The sequence below is a fragment of the Rhopalosiphum maidis genome, chromosome 3, assembly GCF_003676215.2.
Source record: "Rhopalosiphum maidis isolate BTI-1 chromosome 3, ASM367621v3, whole genome shotgun sequence".
In the NCBI taxonomy this organism is placed as follows: Eukaryota; Metazoa; Arthropoda; class Insecta; order Hemiptera; family Aphididae; genus Rhopalosiphum; species Rhopalosiphum maidis.
Window position 1 is genome coordinate 40,554,105 of NC_040879.1, and position 27,915 is coordinate 40,582,019.

General features: G+C 25.4%; 4 protein-coding genes across 4 annotated transcripts; 2 read left to right on the top strand and 2 right to left on the bottom strand.

Annotated features, from left to right (window-relative positions):
* The first annotated feature begins 575 nt into the window (after positions 1-575).
* LOC113557222 (protein FAM136A-like) lies at positions 576-5,245 on the top strand. The gene is made up of 6 exons (XM_026962613.2): positions 576-668; positions 758-819; positions 2,079-2,175; positions 2,877-3,017; positions 3,903-3,986; positions 4,920-5,245. Exons 3-6 carry the CDS (start codon positions 2,092-2,094, stop codon positions 5,040-5,042), a joined length of 432 nt encoding a protein of 143 aa, XP_026818414.1. The 5' UTR covers positions 576-668; positions 758-819; positions 2,079-2,091; the 3' UTR covers positions 5,043-5,245.
* Positions 5,246-6,426: 1,181 nt separating this feature from the next.
* LOC113556895 (lactosylceramide 4-alpha-galactosyltransferase-like) lies at positions 6,427-9,374 on the bottom strand. Its single transcript, XM_026962113.1, has 4 exons — positions 9,093-9,374; positions 8,023-8,724; positions 7,725-7,935; positions 6,427-6,880 (listed from the first exon to the last, which is right to left on the bottom strand). The coding sequence occupies exons 2-4, from the start codon at positions 8,598-8,600 to the stop codon at positions 6,611-6,613; spliced, it is 1,059 nt and encodes a 352-aa protein (XP_026817914.1). The 5' UTR covers positions 8,601-8,724; positions 9,093-9,374; the 3' UTR covers positions 6,427-6,610.
* Positions 9,375-14,844: 5,470 nt separating this feature from the next.
* On the top strand, positions 14,845-20,748 carry LOC113555633 (pre-mRNA-splicing factor ATP-dependent RNA helicase DHX16). The gene is made up of 12 exons (XM_026960094.1): positions 14,845-15,035; positions 16,419-16,602; positions 16,674-16,989; positions 17,050-17,166; positions 17,238-17,417; positions 17,495-17,786; positions 17,855-18,141; positions 18,223-18,363; positions 18,423-18,641; positions 18,700-18,830; positions 18,975-19,299; positions 19,386-20,748. Exons 1-12 carry the CDS (start codon positions 14,927-14,929, stop codon positions 19,692-19,694), a joined length of 2,610 nt encoding a protein of 869 aa, XP_026815895.1. The 5' UTR covers positions 14,845-14,926; the 3' UTR covers positions 19,695-20,748.
* A 2,066-nt stretch (positions 20,749-22,814) lies between these two features.
* Positions 22,815-25,009, bottom strand: LOC113556566 (40S ribosomal protein S3-like). Its single transcript, XM_026961595.1, has 4 exons — positions 24,913-25,009; positions 24,799-24,836; positions 23,087-23,594; positions 22,815-23,011 (listed from the first exon to the last, which is right to left on the bottom strand). The coding sequence occupies exons 1-4, from the start codon at positions 24,992-24,994 to the stop codon at positions 22,815-22,817; spliced, it is 825 nt and encodes a 274-aa protein (XP_026817396.1). The 5' UTR covers positions 24,995-25,009.
* Positions 25,010-27,915: the final 2,906 nt, after the last annotated feature.

Here is a 27,915-nt window from a genome sequence, read left to right on the forward strand (position 1 = left end):
ATTTCTCCTAGCCAATATAAATCTAACAAGACCTCAAATAACAAAATCCGTTCTCCAGTTTCAGCAATCTACCACGCTAAATGAAAATCTAGCTAAAAATAAGTATTTTTTTAAGTGTGAAAAATAAAATAATTTTTTTTTAAAATTTTTAATTTTATATTTTATATCTACTTGATAATTCTTTTTTAATAAGCTATCAACCAACTTTTTATCTATAATAGTTTTAGAGAAAAGTTAATAAATATAAATTTTGGGACGGTTCACGCCGTTTTTGTGGATTCAAATTGGTATACCGCTTGGGTGTGATATCGGATCTCTTTCACTAATATTTTATGTTAAAACTAGCTTAATTATCCACCAACTCATAACTCATTACAACTGAGTTACATTTTTATCATTTTCCTATTTAACAAAAATTCTTGAAGTTTTAAAAATTTTAATTTTTTCATTTCAATCGCCGTACTTACTTGATTAAAAATCAAGAAAGTAAAATATAGATAAAAGTACAATCGGTGAAACCACAAAGTGTATTTAAATATTTTATCTCAAAACACTGTAAAACGTGATAAAAATTAATTGGTGATAAGTGATCAGTCGAAAGATAGTGGCGAGTTTACCACAAAACTAAACTCTGAAGCCGATCTAGATATTACATTATTTGCCGGCCGGTATGGTACTCAGCGTTTGCATTGACAATTGACTGCATCAAGTTCTACGCACAGAATTTTATTTAATGCTTACGATTGTTTTTGTCTAGATTTTCCTTTCGATAGCTGTGCCGTGAAGGTTTTTCTGCGACCGATTTATTTGACCATCTACGTAAGTTTAAAAGTTAATTTAATTCTCAATTTATTCCTTTTACGTGTAACTGTGTATGTCAACCCCAAAATGATTTTGTTTTAACAATATAGTAATTTACTATCTAACACGTTATTCTCTTAAATGTATAATGAAATCTTTTAATTGTTCATTTCGAGACTTAAGTGATATATTTTATAATACTTAAAACTAGCAAATGGTTGAAATACTAATGTCATAAAATAGCACTTTATGGTCATAGGTGATTTCACTATTTTTATTTATATGGCCCAGCCAAATATTAACCTGCTGCCATCATATTATTAAATCTTAATAATTGAGGTCTATTAAGAAATTATTTGGGTAATTAATAACCTAACCTATAAAGATACTTAAATATGTGTTAAAACGTAGCAGAAGTTCATCATGTTAAATCAGTGATTTCTATATTTCCAACTCAACACTAAGCATAGACCAATATGTAAATTGTCCACAGATCACTATTAAGTTTTACTTTCTCCCTCTATAACTTATTTCTTTAAATATTAATTGAAAATGTATAAACATAAAAAATTTGATACAGCATACTACTTGAAATGAGTCTGTGAACTATTGTTTGGGAACCACTATGCTAAAAAAATCTGTTAACTGTAAGTAATAAGTTTGAATCTTGCACATATTTGATACCAAATGCATACAATACTGTACTTCTTCATTCAAGCAGTTATTTTATTAATTTGTTTTATAATTTGCATATACATGAAATACACTTCTTTTTTAAATTAAAATATATTTCTTATACTAATTATTTCAGTACATAACCATCAATAGCTTAATGATTTTAAATAAGTGATTTGGTTTTGACAACCCAAAGAGTCGACTTCTTTTATGCGTATAGAGATATATATTTTATCATTTATATCGATATATAAATAAACATGATATAATATTATCATTATCCAAATTTTAAATAAACACTTTATAAGGATTTAAAATTTGTATTATTATATATGATAGATATATATTATTACATAAAATACTTACTAAAATAATTATTTGCAATAAAAAAAAAAAAGTTGTGTTAAATTAATTTACTTGATTATTCGTAACTTATATTTTAACTCAAATGATATACTTCCATAAAATATATTTCCTTTCTTATTATCTTCCACATGATTGTTCAAACCTTTAGATAATGATACCATGAATTAAATTATAAAATATGATAGCATATATAAATATATAGATTTATATGTTACTTTTAAAATTTTATTTTTCAGAATCATTACCAAAATGGAAGAAGAACAACGTCGTATGCAGAGTGCAGTATATGATGTATTAAATGATATAGATAGAAAATGTTTAAGGACTTTGCAAGTAAATTATTTTTAATTATTGTTTTATTAGAATACAATCTAATTTAATACTTTAATAAATATGAAGTAGTAATACTATTACTATGTTATATGTGATTGTTTATGTACTTTAAATTAAGTTAATTTGTGTAAAAACTCTTCTTTCATTTGCTTTAGGATAATGGGCATTAATTATTTAATATGGTTGGTAAAATTAAATTAACTAATATTAAACTAATTGAATATAAATGTGTTATAAATATAAGATCTCTTCATTACATCTAAATGCTAGTATACAATTGACTTAATGTTCCAGTTGTTGATGATCATACATTATCTACAATTTTGGCTGGTGGACTATCAACACCACTATACATTTTTTGGTATTGTTTTTACAGTGTATCATTATAATAAGATTTATTATAATTATTTTACGCAATTCTTTAACACATTTAAAAGTAATATTAGCAGATGGTATCTACTAATTAATGACCACATACTTAAATGTTGATCTTTCGTAGTAAAATGTATTATATTACTTAGTTGTTTTATATTTTCATTTTATTTTATTGTTCTGTTTTATGAATTAGCGGTATTGAAAAAATGTATATCTTTAGGAAATGGATGTCATTCTGTTGTATTAATCTTTTATAATATTTTAATATTATAATCTAAAATTGTATGAATGTGTATATGGTAATGATAAGTATTTTATTTTCACAGATTCAAATGCATCAATGTGCTATTGAATGCTGTAAAGACCCTTCAAAAAATATTGAATCATTGGAAGTATGTAATGAAAATTGCTCAAAGGAAGTAGCAGCTGCTCGCAACTATGTTCAAAATGAATTTAGCAAGTGGCAGGTATGTATTGTTCTCTCTTTATAATTTGAATGCAACAGATTTAAGCAGGATTTTTAATACATGCATAGAAAAAGATTAAAATATATAAAACTATATAACAACTAAAACATAAAATTGTTTCTATTTTAATTATTATTACTTCATAGATTCATTAAGTACTATATAATTTTACATTCATCAACTTTGTTTATAACTTAAAATTTTTTTTTATGTAATGAGTGCCTGATATTGAATTGTTATTTTAATTAAACATAATTTAATAAATGTTTGAATAAAAACTATATTCTCAGCTATACATCAAAGCTAAAAATTACTTAAATTAATTAATACAACAATTTAAATCTATCTTGGTGAATTCAATTCTTGTAAATATATAAAATATCATTTACTATAAAACTAGGTATTTAATGTATATCTTGTATAATGATATAAAATTGTGTTTTTGGTTATCACTTGTTAATAGTTAATACATCTATAATTCATAAATTATACCTGTAGTTGTTATTATTATGTTATATGCAGCTATAATAAAAACAAAAATTTGAATAATTTCATTCAATGTAAAATTTATGAAACTAAGTAGTTTTATATAAATAGTATTTTATACTGTACTGTATAATAAATTCCAACCTTGAGTTTAAATCAAATTTTATTTTTGCAAAACAACTGTTTAATTTTTATTATTGATTTTATATTTTATAACAAATCAATGATAGCAATAACTTAATTTTATTCTGTTAGTCATTAGTGTTTTGTATATTTAGCTTCTTATTTATATTTTTAATATTAAATTTCTAAAATTGTTTCTAATTAAATTTAATTAAACAGCATTTTTTCATCAACCTACATTTTTAAAAATATTTATTGTGCTTATTTTTATTTTAGAATAGAATACAACGTTGTGTACAAGATTGTAGTGATACTATTATGGATAAAATGCCCAGTGACAGAAATCGAAGCGAAAATGAGGTTTGTTTGATTAATATAGTTTAAATCATTAAATAAATTTCATGTTTATAATATTTACATTTATTATTTTACAACTTATTTACTATTTTACTGAGTTATCTAATTTTTTTATGTTCTATCTATACAATTTTTCGTATGAAATTTAGTATTATTTATAGCCTTAATCTTAATTTTTTTTGGTTTTAAAATGCAGGAGATCTCATAATGTTTAATTTAAAAATTTTTCATTTATTTTAATTTATCAATGTTTTATAGTTGTATACGTTAATAATATAACTATATCAAGTATTATCACTTTTTAAAGATATCCCTAAATATATTATGTTATTACATTTCATGATTATTCATCTCTGACAAATTATCATATTATTTATATTATTTAGACAAGACAAAAAAAGTATTATATATGAGATGAGTAGTATAAAAAGTACATTTTATAGTATTAAAATTAAACCTACTAGTCATTTAACTTTTAAAATAGGCAAAATATATTCTCTATATTTTTATGAAACAAAAATATTTTTTAATGTTATTTGTAGACAATATTATTTCTATGTAGTTTTGACACATTTTTAATTTTTATGTGGCTCATGCATAAAATAAATTTCCAAATTAATTTATGGTTATGGTAAATAATAACTGAATTTGTCATTCATGCTTACAATGGTAAGCAACAATTTATTAACTTTTCTATTTATTTATTAATCATGACCTTATATCAGGTGTACTAAAAATTAATTATATTTACATTATTAATAAAATGAATATTAGGACTGCTTAAGTTTTAAATTTAATTTTTTTCTATAATTTTAATTTGTATTTATATTTTACTTAATTTATTTTTATTAAAAATATAATACCTAGTTAATAAAATGTATTTATAAACTGTAAATTGTCTTATTTTATTTTATAAATTATTATTTTTTTTTTTAGATGAATAAATACATAAAAGAAGCAGAAGGATGTACGTCACAATGTTTTACAAAATACATTAAAATATTACCACAATTGACCAATAAAATTGTTGATAACTTGTCCAACAAAAAATTACAATAACACTAATTGCATTTCCAAGATTATACACATTCAAGGCAAAATAACTAGAGAATCATTCATATTAATTTCAATGTTAATGTGTATTAGTCTCATAACATATTGATTTAATGTAAGATCAAGTTATTCTTCCAATAAATTAATTGTGCTTTTGTAGTTTGACATATATATGTTAATATAGTGTAATAAATGGATTATAAAATGAATAATGAATATTTTAATAACCTAATGATCTCTTTATTTTCTACATAGTTAGTCATGATCTATGATTATTTGGTGTTATGTCGAAAACTAATATTATTTAACTAAAAGGTGGAAATTATCATGCATTTCTAATTTATTGGTTACTAAATAAATGGAAAATAACAATAGTAATCATAGATGATATTAGTATTTTTCATAATCAAAACTGAATAGATTTTATTTTATTTACATAAAAATATTTATACTTTTATTTATATACTCAAAAGAATCCAATTGAATACATATATTCAAGACATTAAGACAAAATGTGGAAAAAGAGAATAAAATAACAAATGAAAAGTTCAATAAACAATATAATCAGGGATGGATTTAGGTATGTGGTGGCCCCTGGGCGGAATGCATTATGGGGTCCCTTATACATAAACAAGGAAATATATTTTTTTTACTTATTAAATAACATTTATTATCATATTTAATAGTAGTAACAACATAGAACAGTGTTCTATGGTAACAATTAACTATTTATTTAATAATAAATAATTATAAAAACAATTAAATCGATAATAACTATATAGTATAAGTAATATCATCATAATATTTTTCCCATATCCTAATTTAAATATCAAAAAATTGTTGGGGCCCCTGGGCTGCAGCCCACTCAGCCGTCCCATAAATCCGGCCCTGAATATAATATTATTCCAAAAACTTTAAAATGTATTAATATTTGAATTAAATATTGCATAATTGTGTAAGAAATCCTATAATTATTAAACATTTAGAAGCAACCAGTTAATGCTGGAGATGGACAAATTACATATAACTGTATTTCCTTTTTAATCAATTATTAATAGCCTGCACAAAATGCACAAAATTATGCCAAGAGGTTCATGCACACATCAAGTCAGCTGCTTGGGTCAATTTTAAACATAAGTGAAGTATAGTTTAATTTATATTTTTATTGATTTAGTTACATTATTTTTGGATTTCATTAAATAATTCCTTAAGATTGTATTTTATGCGACTATTCTTGAACACTCGATTTTAATGGTCCCAGAAAGTCAAAGATATATTGTATAATAGGTTAAATTATAAACCAAACCACAAATAATTTTCAATCTTACAGTATTTATAAAAATGTATAGTAAATATATGTTGTTAAGTTGTTAAAGGTAAAAATAGAACATAAAATTTATATTTTTATTTACCAAATCAAGATATTATATTAACTTTGTACAGGTATTACAGAATTACAGTGTTTAACAAAGTTATTAAATTGTTGGCACGAGCCTGCATTCTTTTGATCTTAATGACTTAGTATCAAAAATTAAAATTTAGAGATTCTTTGTTCAGTTACTGTTACAAATTTGTTAAAATACATACTTTGCCAAAGAAAAATTAATTGGACAATATTTTTGTGCAACTAAGCCATAAGGCTGTTGTGAACCTATATTAATAACAGCATGTTTACTATGTTTGTTCCATACATGAATGCCAATGCTTTCTTTAAGCTTATCCATTACTTCATCGCTAGTGTTTGTATTAAAATATAGTTGCCAATCAGTCCAACTTATTGGGCAAAATGCTTTTGTCCCTAACACTGTAAATCCTTTGCATTTTTGTTTATTCATATCAGTTATCTGTAAAATTAAAAGTTATATTTAAGTTAAATAATGTAATTGAAATCTTTGTTATAATATTTTATTTTACAGTAATTAACATTAGGATAAAATATTTGAAGTGTGAATTTCAAATCAACAGAACTACAAAGGTGTTTTAGTACTTTAATTGAACTTAAATAAATTAAATCCGTTTACTTGGATTTTATTTGCTTTACATTTTGGTATTTGTTCAATCGAATTAAAATTTGACTGAAGAATTTGATAATATTGAAATTTGAAGAGAATAATCATTAATTAAAATAAGAAATTAATAAAATTTGTGTTTAAACACTAAAACAGCTTATAATAGCATAACATTCTTATCTATAAGTTGCATAAATAACATATTTAGTCACATAGAAATTTCATAATTTATTAGCATTCAACAATATAAAATAATTAATAAGTTAAGGATGTTTAATTTATTTGCTTTTAATGTACAATGAGTATTGATTTTGCAAACAAAGCTTTACTTCCATTTAAATAGAAAAACAACATTTATTTAAGAATTTATTATGTATTCTATTTATACTAGCTCAAGTGTCAAAGTAAAACTATACAATAAAAAGTAATAATTGTTCATAGGAATTATAATTTTAATAATTGTAGGATATAAATTATGTATGGATATATGATGCCATAAAAATATTGAGATTAGTGAAGAAGTAGAATTTCAACTATAAATCTTCTATTACTGCTTAGAAAACAATATAACTATAATCATTAACCTATAGATACCATAAATCAGTTTTAAATCACATCATAAAATTAAAATACATAACTTAATTTAAGAATATATTGATTTTTTTTTTTATGTACTCACCAAATTTGTATTACATATTTTTTCAAGTGTTCTAGTAATAACACCAGGACCATTATATCCCCAATTATTACTACAATAATTAGAAGCAAAATCATTAATTGAAGTATTTGCAACGGCTCTTCCTATTTTATCAACATCAAAATTCAATACAAGTGAGGCAACTGATGTGTTTGATTCAATACTTGCAAAATTTGATAGGCCCTCTAAAGATCTAAACAATAAATATATAGTTAAATTATGTTTATATCACTAAAACACCTAGTAATATTATATATTTAAAACAAAATAATATATTTACTTCATAAGTACTACATCTAAGTCCAAATAAGTCCCTCCAAATTTCCACAATGTTAAGAATCTTAGTAAGTCACTTGCATGAGAAACTGGCCATTGACTAGTGGATATAGTGTTTGAGGTCACAAAGTCTTGCAATGGAGTATTATAAGAATATTTTACAAAATTTATATGCCTTAAATTAACATTTTTATACATTTTAAATCTATTAATAATATCAGAATCATTGTTTATATAACTAGGAGCGACAAATAATACAAATATATTTAAATTAGGATTTAATTTTGCTGCAGATTCTATAGCACAGCCTTGTCTCAGACTTAAATTAATTCCGTTTTTATGGTTGCATGATGTTTCAACAAAGAAAATACTATTCTTTGTTACTTCTTCAGGATTTAATTCAAGTAAAGAATTATCTTGTTTTTCTTCAAAATAACAAGAAATTAAATGTTTTTGTGATGAATTTATGAATTGATCAATATTACAGAGAAAATTCAAATTGTACATAATTACCAATGATATAAGTAGTAAAAATATGACACGAAAAATTAAATTTCTTTTCAAATATGGCCAGCAAAACATTTTAAATTATTTTAACAAAAAAAATAAGATGAGATTTAAGGCACTTATATAGTATAAAACAATAAAAGAAAATATTAAAGTTTCCAGCTTTCTTTATTTAGAATTGCAACTTGAAAATCCAAATCTAAAACAAATATGAATGTTATATTATTACAGCTTGTTGCATTTTTTTTTCAGATTACATACAGTTGTTTTTATTTATTATCAATTATTTAGATTTTTCAACTGTAATAGTTAAATAAATTTAAAACAACATTCTCTACTTCAACAATAATTGTAATACACTCGTACAATATTTTTATAAGAGTACAAATTAATAAAATATATATAACTGTTTTATCAAATCAAACTATTTGATCATAATACACATCACAAACTAAGATATAGTATATCTTAGTTTGTGATACACATATGGAACTAATAATCAAACAAAGAGATAAAACAATATATATTTTATTAAACCAAATAACTGAACGTTTGCTTTATACTTACGTAGATTTTCTAACAACTGTAAATGCATTTTAGTACTAGTATTTCATACGACATTAATCATTACAGTTAATACATACGATATTTTAATAATTAAGCATCAATAACTGATTAATGCATAACTTTGTTGTTAAAATCAAAATCGATGGACTTTTAGACAATATAATATCATAGTAGATATTCATTCATGTTACAGCTCACATTAATTATTGAATTGAAAATTCATAATAAATCGTATTGTCGCATTCTACGCGCGAGTCACATAACTTGGGTATGTGAAAAATTTCGAAATTTGATTAAGTCGTGATAATGTCGTTATCATTTTGATATGTTATTGTATGCTGTGTTCTGTCTAGAGCAGCGGTTCCCAAACTGTGCTCCGCAATGGCTTACCAAGGGCTCCGTTAATGATATCACAAAAGATTTACTCAGAACACGGACAGATAAAAATTTTCTTGGAGGCTCCACGAGAAACTTCTACTTAAATAAAGGCTCCTATGTTAAGAAAGTTTGAGAACCGTTGGTCTAGAGACACGAACGTTCGTGTTTATAAGGCGCGCGGTTATTATATCATACCATAGGGCATAGACTTCAGTCCATATACTCCATACTGACTATTACTTATACTATTACATAAATAATATTCATGTACAGTGTCCGGTGAGGATTTAGTTATGTTTTTTTATAAGACTCACAGGGGCTAGAACTACAAGTAATTCACATTTTAATTTAATTTTATGTTTTGGTAAACAAGTTAAAAGAATAATTTTTGTTTAATTATTTTCATTTTATAGAGTATATTTTTGAACATTTTGACATTTCAAGATTTTATTTTTATTAGAATCGCGATTTTTAATATTTTTTCTAGTTTTGAGAAAACTTATGAATTATTTAATAGGTACTGCAAGTGACAGTGTTATTAAGCATGTGGCCCGCGGGCTCGTGCCCGTATAATAATACAAAAATATTCTCAAACCTAAAAAAATATTAAAAATCACGATTCTATCAAAAATAAAATCTTGAAATGTCAACATTTTCAGAAATATCAACTACACAATGGCTTTTTTCGAATTTTTTGAAAATTTTTAAATAAAAAATTATTCTTATAACTTTTTTACCAAAACATTAAATTAAATTAAAATATGAATTACTTGTTGTTCTAGTCCTCGTAAGTCTTTAAAAAAAATATAACTATGATATCTCCATTATTTCAGTAGATAGGTACCTATTGCAATGAGTAAATCCTTACAGTTAGATATATACTATATGCACACTCTGTGTATGCCATAACTCAAAAGTTTTATATGTCTAATGAAAACTAAATACTAGTAAATAGAATCAATAGGACTTTGATTTATAATAATCAATTATTATGTAAATATGTATTTTTACTGATTAAATAATTTAATTTTGACAAGTGATTTCAAATGATTTGTGTCGTATCTACTTTACGTTTATCTATATTACATAGTTCCTTCTCATTGTTCTCAATAATTTCATTTTTTTCATAAATGGGTATTCACTCAATTTCGATATTGTACCATTGTATTTATCAACTATATAAACATAAACTTATCGTAATTTTGTGAAAGTTTGAAGTTTTGTGTTTCTTAAAATACTTGTACAAAATAGTACCAATCATGAAATCTAATTTAGCCAATTTAAGTATCTACCTAACTACTTAAGTTCATACAAAATCATACTAATCATACCATACGAATTACGTGTTTGGTATCAAGTCTTATAATAGTTATAACTCAGATAAACGATTGTCAAAAATACACATAATCATTTTTATCAATCAGTATTTCATTAAATACCACAGCTAGTTTCTATAGCTGTGTTAAATACTATCGATGAAAGTTTGAAAGAAAAATAGTTTATGTTAATGATCCTACTTCAACAGTTTTTATTTAAAAAACAAGAAAGCTATTAAGCAAAGATGATATAAAAAATAATTTAATTTTTATATCTATCAATTTTGGAGTTTTTAAGGATACAATAAAACAACTAGGAACACAAAATATTACTAAATACTTAAGTCCAAATTTTAAGACTTTTAGAAGAAGCTATAAAATAGATATGAAAAATACCTACAAAAGCAATCGAGAGTGATAGCTAAAAATAAAATGCCACATATTAAATAAAAATCCTGGTTTAAATTACCTAAAATTAATCAGTTAGAGATATCCATTGCGGAATAAATAGGATATTATTGCAGGCTGAGCTCCCTTCTTTGGACATTGCAATTATGGAATTTGCACCCATTGCATATGTTGGAGTCTAGTGTTCTTTTAGACAGTACAAACCTGTGCTAAAAGAGTATAGTATACAAGTAGGTATATATATAGTATTCATTGCAATCAAGATCCAGATTTAGATTTAATTATACATAAATTGTATTTTTTTATTTACTCATGTTTTCATTTTTTATTACATAATATATAATTTGTTTTTACATACATTTTTCATACTATATTTATTATAAAATCATTATACAAAAAAATACTTAAGTTTTTAAATTGTATCACTATAGCAATAACTTGTAAGATGTGACTAGTTATGAATTGTCAAAGTACCATGCATCTAACATAACTAAAGATAGACAAATTTTAGTTTAATTAGTTGCCTACTTGTCTATAAGGTACAAATTTTTTTATGATTGTGTAACTACTTACTTATCCATCTCTGCTCTGAGTTATATGTTATTTAACAAGTATAATTTAACAATATATAAGGTACTCATTATGTAATAGGATGCATGCTACTTACATTAATTTTTTTGTACATTTTTATAATTATTACATTTATAATTTTATTTTTGAATTGATAATTATGTTTGGTAACCTCGTTTTATACATTTTAGATAGATAATTATTTAACTGGTCTTAATTAAAATTCTCTATAAATCTTTTTGCAAAATTTTTGATGTAGGTGTTCTTTTAATAGGCCCTGCTCCTCCATATATAATCCATTTTTTTTTGTAAATATTCTTTACTAGTAATAGTTCCCTTTCATTTTAATATTTCAAGCAAATTTATTTGTACATGAAAATACAAATATCTCATTGAAGAGATTTCATTTTCAAAGCAAAAAAACCCACTATTTTTATAAAAATATTACTTATTTATAAAGTTTCACAAACACAATTTAATTTTTCAGTATTCACTAAACAAAAACCACATATAATAACAATGAATTATTTATTGTAAAATATTATTTAGACATACTAATAACTTGATCAGAGAATTAATAAAGTTGATTTATGTGTTTATACACGGTTTATACAAATGGTAAATCATCAATGTTAAATTTTTTTTTATAAATTATTCCAAATAAAAATTATTGTTAATACAATAAACATACCTCCTGAATAATTAAGTTTTCACTCCTAATGATTACTATTTTACTAAATTATAACCATATACAAATAATGAAAACAAAAAATATTGAATTGTACAAAAATTATTAAAAAATGGAGACAATACATGTAGATATATTGGGCACAACTTAAATTTAACACAAGCAATTAAAATATGTACAACTTATGTATCACAGTGGTGTCATTTGGGGGGGGGGGAACTTGGGCATTTGCCCTAGTGACTAATTTAGGGCCTAGTCTAACATTTACATCAACCTTAAGTCGGCACATTTAAAAATTATAAGAACTTTTATTTTTCACTATTAAAGCCATTGTCATAAATCATAATATTGAATATTGATATTTTAATAAAGATTTATTGTTCATTTTTTTGTTGTATTTTTTAAAGAAGTATATTATATTATTAATCAAAATGTTTAGTATTTATGTGACTGTAAATACTACTAATTACTTGTAAATCAGTATTAAAAGGTAGGCACCTATTACCTATTGTCTATTTGTTATTTATTTACACATTATTCAATTATTCTATTTGACTTTCTAAGTCTAATAAATATTTGACAAAATTGTTTATATTTAATACTTCAAAATCATGTGTGTGACATTCATATACCTGAAAATGTACCCCATCCCTCACCTACTATGGAACTATCCTATGTGAATCTGTGTGGGAAAAATGTTGAGTTGGCAAATCAGTGAGTAGTTGACCTAGTCAAACAAAAACTGAAATTATGCCACTGATGAATCACCATTAATATGTTATATATGTATAGCTTATAAGTAAATAGTAGATACTTAATAAGAAATAAATTTTTATTATAATACAAGTAAATTCATTAGGAATAGTAATATAATATAGGTAACACTACTATATTGTAAATATAAATATATATACATATTATTTTTTTGACATTATTTATATAAATTTGTTTTATAATTATAATTAAAGAATGCATTTTTTGGTTTTCAAAAGTTAAAAATATGATTTTAATGTGTTATAAAAAAAAAAACCTTAAAATATTCTCTTAACAGTTTTTAAACTGTTAAAGTACACTCTTTTTTACTTCAAATAGTTAAAATATCTTTACACAAGTTACACTAAGAAAAATTTAAATAACAATATGTTTATATTAAACTTTTACTTGAAATATTGATATATTATAATATTGTCATTTGTCAACTAATATAGGAAAATAAAATAATGATTTGATTAAATATTTTATTTTTACTATTAAGTAATTAATATTTTATATTTTATATTATGTAATTAATTATACTCTAACAATGAATTTGGTTATGTTAAAAAAAAAAAAATTAAAAATGTTGACTACTTATATCACTTTGGATAGGTAAAATAATACATTAATATAATTTAATTATTTTAATGGATTTCATTAATGATCATAGTATGAATGTACTATAATATGAATTAATTTTAATATATACATTAATATATTATTATTTTTTTATTGTATGACCTATTAGTATATTACTATTTTATTTATTAAGATTTAAAAATGGTAAAATTTAAAAAAATTATTGATTTTTTACTAAGTTAAATTAATTTTTTTCTATTTTTGTAATAGTTTGATACTTATACAGGTTAAAAAGAGAAAAGTAATTTTTAATATGGTTGACCAAAGTTACGTTTTTAATTGTTTCACTGTTGAAAATATACATTCAGGTATTGTAAGTAACCGGTATGTTGCAAATAATTGTAAAAATATTTTAATATTTAGTAAAGCAGTTGTGCGATGGGGTAATGTATTATGCATAGATCTGTTTTAATAATAGAACTATCATTACATTGAAGATCTTGAACATACATAGTAACCGTCTTAAAATTAGTGTTGTTGTCGTTTATACCTACTGAAATATTGTGAATACATAACATTTTCAAAAATACATTGAATTATTTGTACCTGTAATATTCAAATACGTTCATGGCGGGGAGGATGTCAACTTCGTCATGACTATAAGATATCCACTCAACATTTACTATACAGCAGTGAAGCGAGTTCTCTGGTTATTAAAATAAAATTTGCAGCAAGTCAAACATTTATTTTTATTTTAAATATTAATAAATATTATGTTATTTCACTGTAACAGTTAATCAACCTTAAAATTGTAAACAGAATAAGTATTTCTAGTATTAGCCATTAGGAAATACTAATTATTAAATAATTATATTATAATATACTATAAACGTTTTTATCGATAGAATATAATAATTTTGAATAGAATAACTGTGCGCGCGTTATCAATGTTATCTATCACTGTTATGGTGTTTACCCTGATAAAAAATAAGATAACAATTTTGTCTGCCGAACGGCCCGAAGTTATCAGTATAAACTGTAAACAATAAACATTACATTATCGTACGTTTTAAATTTTAATTTTTTACTAAACAATTTGTTTAGCTTTAACTTATTTTTGTTAAATATTTAGATTTACGATGGCTTCTAGTGACAGTGATGAGGATCGCAGAGAACGAGATAAGTTTGCCGAAAGGCTTAAAAAAAAAGACAAAGACAGAACTCGTAATATTGCTATTCCTCGATCAGGTAAGTCTTGTAAATAGTAATAAAGTTTATTGAAAGTCAATAACACAAATTAAACTATTAAAAAAATTACGAAAATAATGATTTATGCATTGGAGGTTTACTTATCCCATATTTAATACATTTTATTTGTGCATTTCAATAATATATTGTAAGTCAATCCAGGCTAGTCTAAAAGCAAGTATTTTATGTTGTAGTCAAAAAATATTGATGTGTTTATTAGGTAATCTGATTTTGATAATAGCCCTTTCCAGATTTTGGATGGAGAATAAATATTTACTGTTAGATTACAAAGGTTTTTTAGTTTCAATCCTATACCACTGCCATTAAAATTTGACTTTCAGCATAAACATGAACAAATATATTCAATAAAACTTAAAAATATATAAAAATAACAAGAACATAGAATATAGAAAAATGTTTCATTCGCGCTTTTGGAAAAATTCAGTGGTATTTTAGAAAGTTAAGAAAATGTTGTTTGAGAACTAAAAAATGAAAAAAGAACTTACAATTTTAAATACTCTCTCGCTCTCGCTATATATATATAAAATAACTGAATTGTTCTTTTAGAACATAAAATATATGTTTGAAATGAAATCTTGCATTTAATTTTTCACATCATAACCTACTAAAGAATAAGTATGAGCTTCAATTCATGATAGATTAATTGATATTTACAAGATATGTGCATTTGAATTGGAATATTAACCTTTGAGATTATTTACAAATAGAACACTAGTTGAGTCTAAGTACATTGCATAATTTTTTTAATTTTTAAAATTAATCTATGCTTTATACATAATATACATTTATGAAATTTAAAAATTTAATTTTTAAGTATCAATTTATTTAAAATATAAAATAAATAGTGTTATTTTAAATACATACAAACAAACTGCTATATTAATTCAATTTTAAATAAATTCTGAAATACAAAAATTAAAAAAATAAGAAATTAAAATATAAAAAAAAGAATGAGAGTATAAAATATTAATCATGTAACTTGTATGGTTATTTAAATTAAAAAAATCATTTATAAATATATGTTTATTTAATTTTGATAAGTGCTTATTTTAAATTTAATAATTATAATACAATTAATACATTTTTGTATTTAACAATTAACTAGTGATAATAATAAAAATTTGGTAAAAATGTACACAATTGAATTTAAATAAATTATTATTATAATAGAATATAATACATTTAATAAATGTAAAAAAATAAAAAAAAAATATGGTATATGTTGTATATACAAACCATTTTCGACTTAACTTCTTAACCCAATGTATAATATATACTGTATATAATATATAATAATCCAGATATAATAATATCTAATTACTTAATAAATATTATGATCCTTATGGTTTATTAATTACTTAGATAAAAAAGCTTATGAAGAAGCAGCAAAGCGATTAAAATTAGAAAATGAACGTGAGAAAGAAATGGTTATTCCACGACTTCGTATTGAGTCTCGTCGTAAATACCTTGAAAAAAGAAAAGATGATAAGGTTACCGAACTTGAAGCCGATATCTTAGACGATGAATATTTATTTGATAAAGAAGAGTAAGTTTTTGCTATAATTTAATATGGTATGGATTGTAAAATATGCTGTTAAATTAATTATTCTTATTTAGTTTATCGCAACGTGAAATTTTTGATCGTGAACACAAAAAGAAGTTATTAAGTCTTGCAAAAGAACATGAAAAAGCTAGAGAACTTGAAAATGTTCAACGTTATCGGATGCCTCAAGATATCAAAGATGACCAAATGGAGTATGAAATGGAAGTGGATAAAGCACCAATTACTGAACAACAAAAATGGGAAGAAGAACAAATGTCTTCTGCTGTTTATAAATTTGGTGCTAAAAGACAAGAAAAAGAACAGTATGAATTATTGATTGATAATCAAATAGAGTTTATTCAAACTGCAAATTTGCCTGGCACAGATGAGGTATGTTCATACCTTTTGACAAAATAATTTATAATTAATATTTTTTTTTAATTTAACAAGGAAAAGTCTGAAATTACTGAAAAACAAAAGAAAAAACTCAGTATAGAAGAGACAAAAAAGAGTTTACCTATATATAAATTCAAAAAAGATCTGATAAGAGCTATTAAAGATCATCAAGTAATAATTTTGTTTAAATTATAACTTAGTTAAATTAAGTTTTATAATATAAATTGTGTTATTTTATTTAGATACTCATCATAGAAGGTGAAACTGGTTCTGGTAAGACAACACAAATTCCACAATATCTACATGAAGCTGGTTTCACAGAAAATAACAAAATAATTGGATGTACTCAACCTAGAAGAGTAGCTGCTATGTCAGTTGCAGCTCGTGTAGCTGAGGAAATGTCGGTTAAACTTGGAAATGAAGTAAACAATCTAATTATGCTTGAAAAAGAAATACATATTAATATTAATATATAATTGACACTTGATACAATTTTTAGGTTGGTTACAGTATACGTTTTGAAGATTGTACTTCAGAGCGTACTATAATAAAATACATGACTGATGGAACATTGCATAGAGAGTTTTTGTCTGAACCAGATTTACAGTCTTACAGTGTGATGATTGTAGATGAAGCTCATGAACGTACCCTTCACACTGATATTTTATTTGGATTAGTAAAGGATGTTATAAGATTTAGACCAGATTTGAAATTATTAATATCAAGTGCCACTTTAGATGCTCAGAAGTTTTCTGAATTCTTTGATGATGCTCCTATATTTAGAATACCTGGTAAACATTATTTACATTTTATAATTTATGTGTGTAGATACTAAATCTATTTTTTTATGTCTGTATAGGAAGACGTTTCCCTGTAGATATTTATTACACAAAAGCGCCTGAGGCTGATTATATTGACGCATGTGTTGTGTCTATATTACAGATACATGTAACACAACCACTTGGAGATATATTAGTCTTTTTAACTGGCCAGGAAGAGATTGAGACTTGCCATGAATTATTGCAGGAGCGAGTCCGCAGGCTTGGTTCTCAAATCAAAGAACTGATTTTACTACCAGTTTATAGTAATCTACCTACCGAGATGCAAGCCAAAATTTTTGAGCCTACACCTCCCAATGCTAGAAAAGTAATTTTTAATGCTTATCTATTTATTTTTATTGGAAGTTAATTGATTTGTTTAATAATAATATTATGAATTATGCTTTAGGTTGTTTTGGCCACCAATATAGCAGAAACTTCTTTAACAATAGATAATATTATTTATGTTATTGACCCAGGTTTTTGTAAACAAAATAATTTCAATTCACGTACAGGCATGGAATCTTTAATAGTTGTACCAATATCAAAGGTAAATTATTTTTAAAGAAGGGTTTGAATTTATTCATATTTTTTTATGTTAACGTTTAGGCAAGTGCTAATCAAAGAGCTGGGAGAGCTGGTCGAGTAGCTGCTGGTAAATGTTTTCGTTTATATACTTCATGGGCTTATAAAAGTGAACTTGAAGACAATACAGTTCCAGAAATTCAAAGAATTAATTTGGGTAATGCTGTGTTGATGTTGAAAGCTCTTGGTATTCATGACTTGATACATTTTGATTTCTTAGATCCCCCTCCACATGAAACACTGGTAAGTTAATGTTATTTATGATATCTAATTTTATTTAAAAAAAAAAAAAATTTTAAAGGTACTCGCATTGGAACAACTTTATGCATTGGGCGCATTGAATCACAAGGGTGAATTAACCAAATTAGGACGTCGTATGGCTGAATTCCCATTAGACCCAATGATGGCAAAAATGCTTTTGGCTTCTGAGAAGTTAGAATTTTTATATTTATATTATTATTTTAATACTACTTTAAATGCATTTAAGTAAAAAAAAAAACAATTTTAATTTAAAGTGCTCACTTTGAAACATTCTATCAAACAAAGAATAAATTATTATTTATTTTTTAATTTCAGATATAAATGTTCAGAAGAAATTGCTTCCATAGCAGCAATGTTAAATGTAAATAGTGCTATATTTTATAGACCCAAAGATAAATTAATTTTAGCTGATACAGCTCGAAAAAATTTTTTTCAACAAGGTGGTGATCATTTAGCTTTATTAAACATTTATAACCAATGGGCTAATACAGATTTTAGTACAAATTGGTGTTATGAAAATTATATTCAACATAGATCAATGCGCAGAGCTCGAGATGTTAGAGATCAATTAGTTGGATTAATGCAACGTGTTGAAATGGAGATAGTTTCAAATCCAACCGAAACTGTTAATATTCGAAAAGTATGCGAATATTATTTTTTTTAAATTATGTAAGAAATTTATGAATATTTCTTTTATACATAAATATTATTATTTATTTATTATAGGCCATAACTGCTGGTTATTTTTATCACATTGCAAGACTATCAAAAGGTAGTTATCGCACTGTTAAACATAATCAAACTGTTATTATTCATCCAAATAGCAGTTTATTTGAAGAGCTTCCGAGATGGGTTCTATACCATGAGTTGGTATTAACAACTAAAGAATATATGAGACAAGTTACAGAGATTGATAGTAAATGGCTACGTGAAGTAGCTCCTCATTACTATCAAGATAGAGAACTTGAAGACTCCACTAATAAAAAAGTACCTAGGACATTAGGAAAAACAAGTTCTGAACTAAAAATGAAATAATTTAATAAAATATGTTTAATATGTTAAATTTTGTTCAAAATAAAAAAAAATAAATAATTGCTAGCTTTAAACTTTAAAATGTGTTGTATATAAAATCATAAACAATCGCTATCATTTATAATAAAACAAGTATTAAGGACATGTTGATAAAATAACATTAATTTCAGCATTTCTGCAAAATTTTTGTATTTTTATGTATACAATTATTGGTGATAATGAAAGTATCAGCTAAGAACATGCAAATTGGCAATCGTATAAAATGGCCGTATAGTTTGTATATTTTCTGAGACCCCTTGACGCTGGCTAAATCTTTTTAAAGTTCAGAAGTGTTTTTGTTCTTTGGCAGCTTTCATTTTAAAAATGTTCATTACATATGATTATAGTCCAATAATGGATAAGTTAGAATTTAGATAGAAAAATAAAAGCTAATTTGGTATTTATGCTTAAATTAAATAATGGACGTGTAGATTTTCCTTTTTTCCTTTTCCTAATTAATGTTTCATGAGTTTCATTTCATTCCAATAAATCCAATTCTTCTTTTGTTCCATTTCAAACTACTAATTTTGGTAGGTACTACCCTATTCTTAAATAATCTTTAAAGTCTCTTAAATTTTTCTTATTAATCTAATTATTATTATTAGTATTAGGCTTTCATTATTATTACTACCATCTATTATTTTACTATGAAAAACAATAAAACGTTAGATAAAACCACGGTAGATTATAATAGACTATAATCTACCATGGATATAACTAAGTAATAACAGATTAAATCCGAATAAACCTATTAGATATTTTATTTTTTTTCAGTTAACGTTGAAAAATAAGGTTATTCATTTTTTAATTTTTCAATAAGTAATGTGTTTTTTTGTGAAACCTTATTAATCTGCCGTTTTTGTTATTCTGGCAGTAGCGTGGTCTGATATCTGTCGGATTATCAAGATTCTACTTTTTACTTTAATACATTTGTTTTGTTTTTATTTTTGTATTATTTAATTGCTAACTACTGTGCAGTTATTGTATATTTTGTCTTACTGTTTTATTGACTATTGGATATTATTCCCATTAAATAATTAAATAAATAATTGTTATTTTATGTGTTTGTCTAATATTGTTGGTAAAATTACTCATTTGTTTATGTGTCTTTAAATTTAGTATCACTATAAATATTATAGAAATTAAGAAGTATGTACTATCATCAATGATAGTATTATCATAACCGTAGATCTAATTGGTTGTTGTTGGGGAGGGGGGGGAGTTAAAAGTTAAATTCTTGATACTTTTCTTGTTATTAGGAGAAAGAAAATTTGAATTTTTACGCAAAACCAGTACTCAACTAATTAATATCATTATTTTGTTATTATTCAAAAATAGGTTTATTATCAATATTATTCAAAGAGTTCATCTGTCCAATTCAGAATATTAATATTGCATATTGTAATAATTGTATTGGAAATTAAAAAGAATTTTAATTAGCAGTTACTTTCTCCAAATCAGTTATTTTTGGTATTTATTTATTCTGAATAAATAATTCAATAAAAATGGTTTCTCCACCAGAAATATGAAGAAATTCAATTCAATTTGTATTCTAACTATCATAATGGGATATACAATTGCTATATGTTATTTTGTGAAGTTAATTTTTTTGTAAGAAAACAACTTGGTAGTGGTGATATTGTGATAATAAATTCCCGTTTTTAGTCAGTGGAGAATCTAAGATTTTTTTTTACAGGGGGGAGGGATTTTCATATTTTATAATATGTATGATGTATTTAATTTTATAAGCACAATATTTAGGATTTGATGTTAGGCTTTACAAATATACTATAATTAGTATAATCTGCCACTGCTCAAAATATACATAGTAAATAGTTTTTATTTATTTTATATACTATATTATATTCGACACCACTATACTGACACGCAGCTATTGATCATATATTATGTGTGGAGACGTGGAGTGTTACATATATTGCTTTATGTACATACTAGTCCCGTTTTTACACAAAATTTGTATCCTAGGTAGAGAAATATAAATCCAACGATGACTCAATTTCGTTCAAAATTGGACTTGCTCCTTTTCTACAATTAGTGATTCATATATTATATCAGTGGTGTGGCAAGCATATTTCGAGCCCTAAGCAAAGTACAATAGCCCACCCACTATACCCTTTACAACATAATATATAATCTAAAACTGTATGGTAGTTTAGAATTTTCATTAAAGAACATAGGCCATCAAAATTTTAAATTAAAAAAAATTCTATGTTAATTAATTATTAATCATCCACAGAAATTTTAATTTTGAAGTCTAACATAAATTTCTAGGGCTAAGCAATTGCATAAGATAAATGTCGTTCATCACGCCTTTGTATTATAATATATTTATATACGTTTAATTTGTAAAACAAGGTTTTCAACTCATGCCAAACCTGAGATGAAAATTTAACTAATATCAACTAAGACTAATAGTAAGTATATCAGTTGTAATAATAAAAAACCAATTTTCATCATCTTATTAAAATTTTAAGTCCTTTTATATCTATTCTTATTTTAGGACTATTGATTAATTCTGAATTTTTCGAATTAAAGAAATGCTATTTTTGTTGTAAAAAAACCTTAGATAATTTGTTACATTAAAACTATTGAAATTAAATAACCAAAATAGAGGTTTTATGATAAAAGTGGACATAAAAAAGATTCCACGAATAAAAAAATAAAAAAATCTTGCTCTAGACAATTGCTATACCTACTCTTTGTGAAAAAGGTAATAGCAAACTACTACATAACTTCCTACTTAAAAAAAATAATAACTGAAGGGTGGACGAGAATAACGTGCTATGAAGTAATCTCGATATATTTTAAGAATCGAAAAATTCTCAGAATGTTTTTATCGTACACAATCATCGTGTACAAACTTAGAAACCGGTATACAAAATACAATACGGCAAAACATTTTTGTTTTAATTGATCACGTAAAATTAAGAAATTGCTACATTGCACGTTATTGCTGCCCACCCATCAACTTTTGATAGGTACCTACTAAAAAGTTGATAACTACAAATAAAATAGAATCAAGACTTGTTTAAAAAACACTTTCGTTTATTTTATACAGTCATTTCAACCATCAACAGGTACAACTGGAATAGCAGGTACTGCTACTTCGGGTGTAGATTTAATATCACTGGTTGGCGCTATGGGTAGAATTTCTTCCTTGGGTTTATTAACGCTGACATTATCTGGCAAAGGCTTCTTTGGGCCAAGTTTACCTGTTTTGTCCCATGGCAACATAATTTTTACCTTGATACCCAAAACTCCTAAAAAATACATATATTCAATTATTAGTTATTAATAATTTTCACAAAAATAATATTAACGTTTACAAAAATTACCTTGTCTTAACAAAACGTGTTTAGTAGCCTCATTGACATAATCATTGCATGGGTCACCACTATGAATCATATGTCCATCAACGAATTTCATGGAATTGGCACGTTGACCTTTTAATTTACCAGCCACTACGATTTCACATCCCTTAGCTCCATTTTCCATTATGAATCTCAATACACCATAACATGCTCTCCTGATAGCTAAACCCCCAACCAACTTGTATCGTAATGACTCTGCTTGGGCAATAGCACACAACCCACGTTGTGCTACTTTCTCAACGAAAAGTTCAACTTCTTTATCTTTGAAGTTGAAACGTTTTTGGATGAGTGATGTAAGTTCACGAATACGGCGTCCCTTATCACCCAATACGTTTTGGGTACGTGTTGCAGAAACAATAATTTCTGTGCGCGATGGAGCAACACGGATATCAACGCCGGAATAACCATCTTCAGCAAGTTCTCGTGACAAGAACTCATTGAGTTCTGCACGTAACATACCATCCGACACAAACTAAAAAAAAGACAAAACTAATATTATAAAAACTGATAAATTTTACATACAGGTATTGTACCAGTCTAGTGATAAGCATTTTGTCTATTCTATCAGACTATTTTGTTTTATTATTTTATAGGAAAAATTGATTTCACCATACAATTGGTTTTAGACATCTTATTGAATTCAACAATTTGAAGTTTATTGAATCAGAAAAATATGGAGAATATATTAAGTTTCAAAGCAAAAATTACCAATTTTTTTTTCATCAACCGTCTTTTAATTTATCTTTACATTTATTTTACCTAACACTAAAATGAACATTTATACTATTTCAATAGTAGATATCATAGGCGTAGGTAAGGGGTGTTTTGGGTGTTCAAACACCCTCCGAAATTAAAGATAAATAATTCATATTTCATTTTAATGTTTTATAATATTAATACAGACCTAATCCAAATCTCCTCCGAAAATATTTCCTACCTACGTCCATGGTAGGTATAGATATAAAAAAATATCCTGTCAAATTTAAATGTGTTTTTAATTATTAAATAAAGTTAAGAAGTAACCAGGATGGCCACAGGGGAAAAAATGACAAAACCAATGGGTTGTTTTAAAACTAATCATACCAGCAGATATTGGTCTCTAATAAGCAATAATATTTTAACCTTTAATATAGATAAGTGAAAATAATTAATACACTAAATGTACAATTTCAAATTTCTTTATTAAGATTTATAGTCTATTCAAAATGAAATCGGTACACGGCGTCGACCCGATTTCGACGGCGGCGCGCAGGCAACTTGTTGATTCAACTTGTCGTGTTCTCTCGGAACGCTTCGGTCGCTCGTGCTTTTGGTCTGCTAGGTAGATGCGCGTGCGTGTGTCATGCTCACTGTACATTTTAAATTATTAGAACTTCTCGGGAGTCGTTACTAAAATAATGTAACGCTCTTGTTGGCGGCGGTGCATCGGACCGCTGCTGTGGAACAAAGACACGCCCATGCGCAGTATTTGGCTGCCCGTAACGATCTCATTTTGAACAGACTATACATGCAGTGATTATTTTATCAAAAATGTTTCAAGTACCTAATGTATCGATGTCATTTTTTTCAAAAATTTTAATAAAAAACGATGTGTTGTAAGATATTATTGAAACAACTAAGTTATTCAAGTTTTTAATAGTGAAATAGAAAACATGCTTGGTGCATAATTTACTCACCCTTTTCTTAATAGTAGTCGTTTTAGCCGACATCTTTTCTGAAAAAACAATATATTTCACATAAAGTACTTGAAATTGAGTTTTTAATACAATATAAAATTTCTAAAATCTTACCTTGTTTTTTATTTCCGAGGTGCGAAGGCAAAATAAAATTTGAAGACACGCTACAATTGTCTAGACGTGGTTCAAATGACATTACAAATGTTAACAAACATTTCCTTGACGAAATGCTAACGTTACAGTGTAACCAACACAATTTTAGTTTGTCACAGAAAATATAAAAACACATATAAATAACGTGTCATATTCTTATAAATGATTTCCGTAATCTTATTACAAGCACGGATACAGATACCGTGGTTGCACGACGGCCTATATTGGATAACGACGTTGGGCGGCGCAGAATGTTCTTATCAAATCTGACAAAAAGTCGCGTACTACTAGTGCCCTCTACAGTCATTATTATAGAAATCTTGTACCATATTACCACAGACTACATTGAGTAGTACTAATAACAATAATAGAGGCTATAGAGAGCGCTAGTATGACGTGACTTTCTATTCATTCTTGATTGGGAACATTCAGAGCCGTCATATCCGTGCTCGTTGTGCAACCATATCCGTGATTACAAGTTATTCTATAACGGTTAGTGATTACTAGCTGTCGGTGTAACTCGATTTCGGTGTGCAGAAGCCACCTTCGAGGTGATTGAGTGAAAACCGTTTCATTGGAAATTCGTAATAGCATGGTAATCGGTCACTATAACATGTGATGAAGACGATTACCATGTTTGTGAGTTATCAGTTATCAGTTATCATTCGGCGTAAAAGTCTATTTTGACACTTGCCCGGTGCTTTTTTTCGGCTGTCATAAAATATGCGGTCTACTGGCAAACGCGTTCTACCGGCGGTTTTTACATAGGCTTAAGTTTATTTTTAATAGACAAACTTTAATCTTTTTCTTCGTTCAATACTTATCTTTATTGCCTTACAAAAAATTTGGGGTTAAACAATTTTTTTAATTTTTAATAAATAAAAACAAAATTTGTAATTAATAATAATAACATCAGGTAAGTTTTATATTTATGAAGGTTCTCTTTTTTTATCGTGAAAATTTGTTTTCTTATTATAGTACATTATAGTATTAATACCTATATACGTGTTATGGCTGTAATTATAGCTGAGATTTGACAAAAATATTATATTATTAAATTTTAAATTAAAGGTACCTATTCAATTTTTTACATGTATTTTGTTTTGACTCTCATGTTTTACTTACATATAATTAAAACTGATAAGTTAACTGTGTTTATGTGCTCCAAAATAATAAATAATTTATAAACGTAGGTATTTAGTTCCTGTTGATAAGTTTCTATAATCTATATACCTATATTTGTATAAATATTAATTCTGAAGTCAATCCGTAGTAAATTTTTTATTAGACTTGAAAGATTCAGCGAAAAATATTTTGGTATTCTGTTTGTTTGTTATTCAAGATCTTATAGAACAAACTTTAAAATTCTGAGTAAAGTATAAATTTAGAATCTAATTTTGGAAAGAAAAATATCATTAACACAAATAAATTATAATAAATCCTTATAATGAATGGAGGGTTGAAACACCGTTTCCGCTCAGAATTGTTTTTAATACTTTATAATTTAGTTCAAATTAAACAAATCCATTAAAGTGACTAAATATCAAAATAGATACACTTAAAGACTATAATATACAACAGAGCGATTTATTCAGTTTTTTCATTGTTAGCACTTAGCTTTGAATCGAAGTTTTTAAATATTATTTTTTTATTATTAGGTATAATAAGCGAACACCCGGATGAAAGTTATAGTCGCGAACTCACGACATAGGTAAATAGATAAATAATCAAAAAGATGTTTCCCGTTTTTCATATTATAAGACGAAGTGATACAACATGAATTAATTAAATTAATTATAAATTAGTTAAATAATTAAATATTAATTAATTAACAACTTATTATTATTATTATTTGAAAAATGTATAATCTGTATTAGTCATTAGATAACACAATAAGTAAACAAGATGACTGACATAACACATACGTAATAAAAAATAACGCATGAAGCATATGATGAGGGAAATCATCCAGCGATGGTAACCTGAAACCTCTCTGGTAAATTAATAACTTAATTAATTATTAATTAAGCTAATTCGTTTATACGAATACACACTTATAATAATTACACTTGGTGACAGTAATAAATATATCAATTATATCATTATGATTTAATTAATTGATCTATAAGCTTGTAAAAAATATCTATAAACGTTGATATTATGTATTATGTATTTAGGAAAGTGTGAAATTTATTTTTAAACACTATACAAATATAAAATATGGTCATATGGACTATGGACATGACAGTTACGCTTTGTCAATATTTACCTACATGTCAATTGAATTGGGTTGGTTTTCCTAATTTCTCATATGTCCTATTTTCAGGACAACATTTAATAACTAATAAAGCCAGCAGACCCTAAATATTGTAAAGAATATTTATATTTATATATATAATAACATCAATAATTTATTAAAAAATATTATGAAGTGTAGGCAGTAGATACGAGTATAGTGATATAAATATTTTTATTATTGTTACTTTAAATGTATGATAGGTATAATGAACTGAACTCAATCTCCTTTCTTCAAATTTAATACGATCTAAGTCTGTTTGATACTTATATTTTAACAATTTTACATAACTAAATCTGATATTCTTCAATAGTTCAACCACTGTAATAATATTATACATATTATTATTTATTAAAATAACTCGTACACTTATCGTTATTTCTTGACTACTTTATAATTATGGTAAAATATATGTTTGGCTTAGTTTAAACCAACTGAGTCCACAAACTTTATACCTTGAGACTTAGTGTATGGCTTAAACGAAAGTTAATATTTAGCGTAATTAAAATTCACATATTTTTAAAATGCCCAGGTTAATTATAATAATGATCTATTCTCTTGGTAAAATTCTCTGGTGGTTTCGTTCCATGTATAATTGAAACAAAAAACAGTTTCTAAATTCATACAAAAATCTATTCACATGTATATAATGTAATATATACACAGAT

What these genes read in the sequence shown, in the direction of transcription:
- LOC113557222 (XM_026962613.2), top strand. Translation starts at nt 2,092, where the DNA reads ATGGAAGAAGAACAACGTCGTATGCAGAGTGCAGTATATGATGTATTA. An exon ending in AATGTTTAAGGACTTTGCAA is followed by an intron (nt 2,176 to 2,876) that starts GTAAATTATTTT and finishes TTATTTTCACAG; the next exon opens with ATTCAAATGCATCAATGTGC. An exon ending in GAAATCGAAGCGAAAATGAG is followed by an intron (nt 3,987 to 4,919) that starts GTTTGTTTGATT and finishes TTTTTTTTTTAG; the next exon opens with ATGAATAAATACATAAAAGA.
- LOC113556895 (XM_026962113.1), bottom strand. Translation starts at nt 8,600, where the DNA reads ATGTTTTGCTGGCCATATTTGAAAAGAAATTTAATTTTTCGTGTCATA. An exon ending in TTAGATGTAGTACTTATGAA is followed by an intron (nt 7,936 to 8,022) that starts GTAAATATATTA and finishes TTTATTGTTTAG; the next exon opens with ATCTTTAGAGGGCCTATCAA. An exon ending in AAATATGTAATACAAATTTG is followed by an intron (nt 6,881 to 7,724) that starts GTGAGTACATAA and finishes TTAATTTTACAG; the next exon opens with ATAACTGATATGAATAAACA.
- LOC113555633 (XM_026960094.1), top strand. Translation starts at nt 14,927, where the DNA reads ATGGCTTCTAGTGACAGTGATGAGGATCGCAGAGAACGAGATAAGTTT. An exon ending in TCCTATATTTAGAATACCTG is followed by an intron (nt 17,787 to 17,854) that starts GTAAACATTATT and finishes ATGTCTGTATAG; the next exon opens with GAAGACGTTTCCCTGTAGAT. An exon ending in ATGCTTTTGGCTTCTGAGAA is followed by an intron (nt 18,831 to 18,974) that starts GTTAGAATTTTT and finishes TTTTAATTTCAG; the next exon opens with ATATAAATGTTCAGAAGAAA.
- LOC113556566 (XM_026961595.1), bottom strand. Translation starts at nt 24,994, where the DNA reads ATGTCATTTGAACCACGTCTAGACAATTGTAGCGTGTCTTCAAATTTT. An exon ending in CCTCGGAAATAAAAAACAAG is followed by an intron (nt 24,837 to 24,912) that starts GTAAGATTTTAG and finishes TTGTTTTTTCAG; the next exon opens with AAAAGATGTCGGCTAAAACG. An exon ending in ACACGTTTTGTTAAGACAAG is followed by an intron (nt 23,012 to 23,086) that starts GTAATTTTTGTA and finishes TGTATTTTTTAG; the next exon opens with GAGTTTTGGGTATCAAGGTA.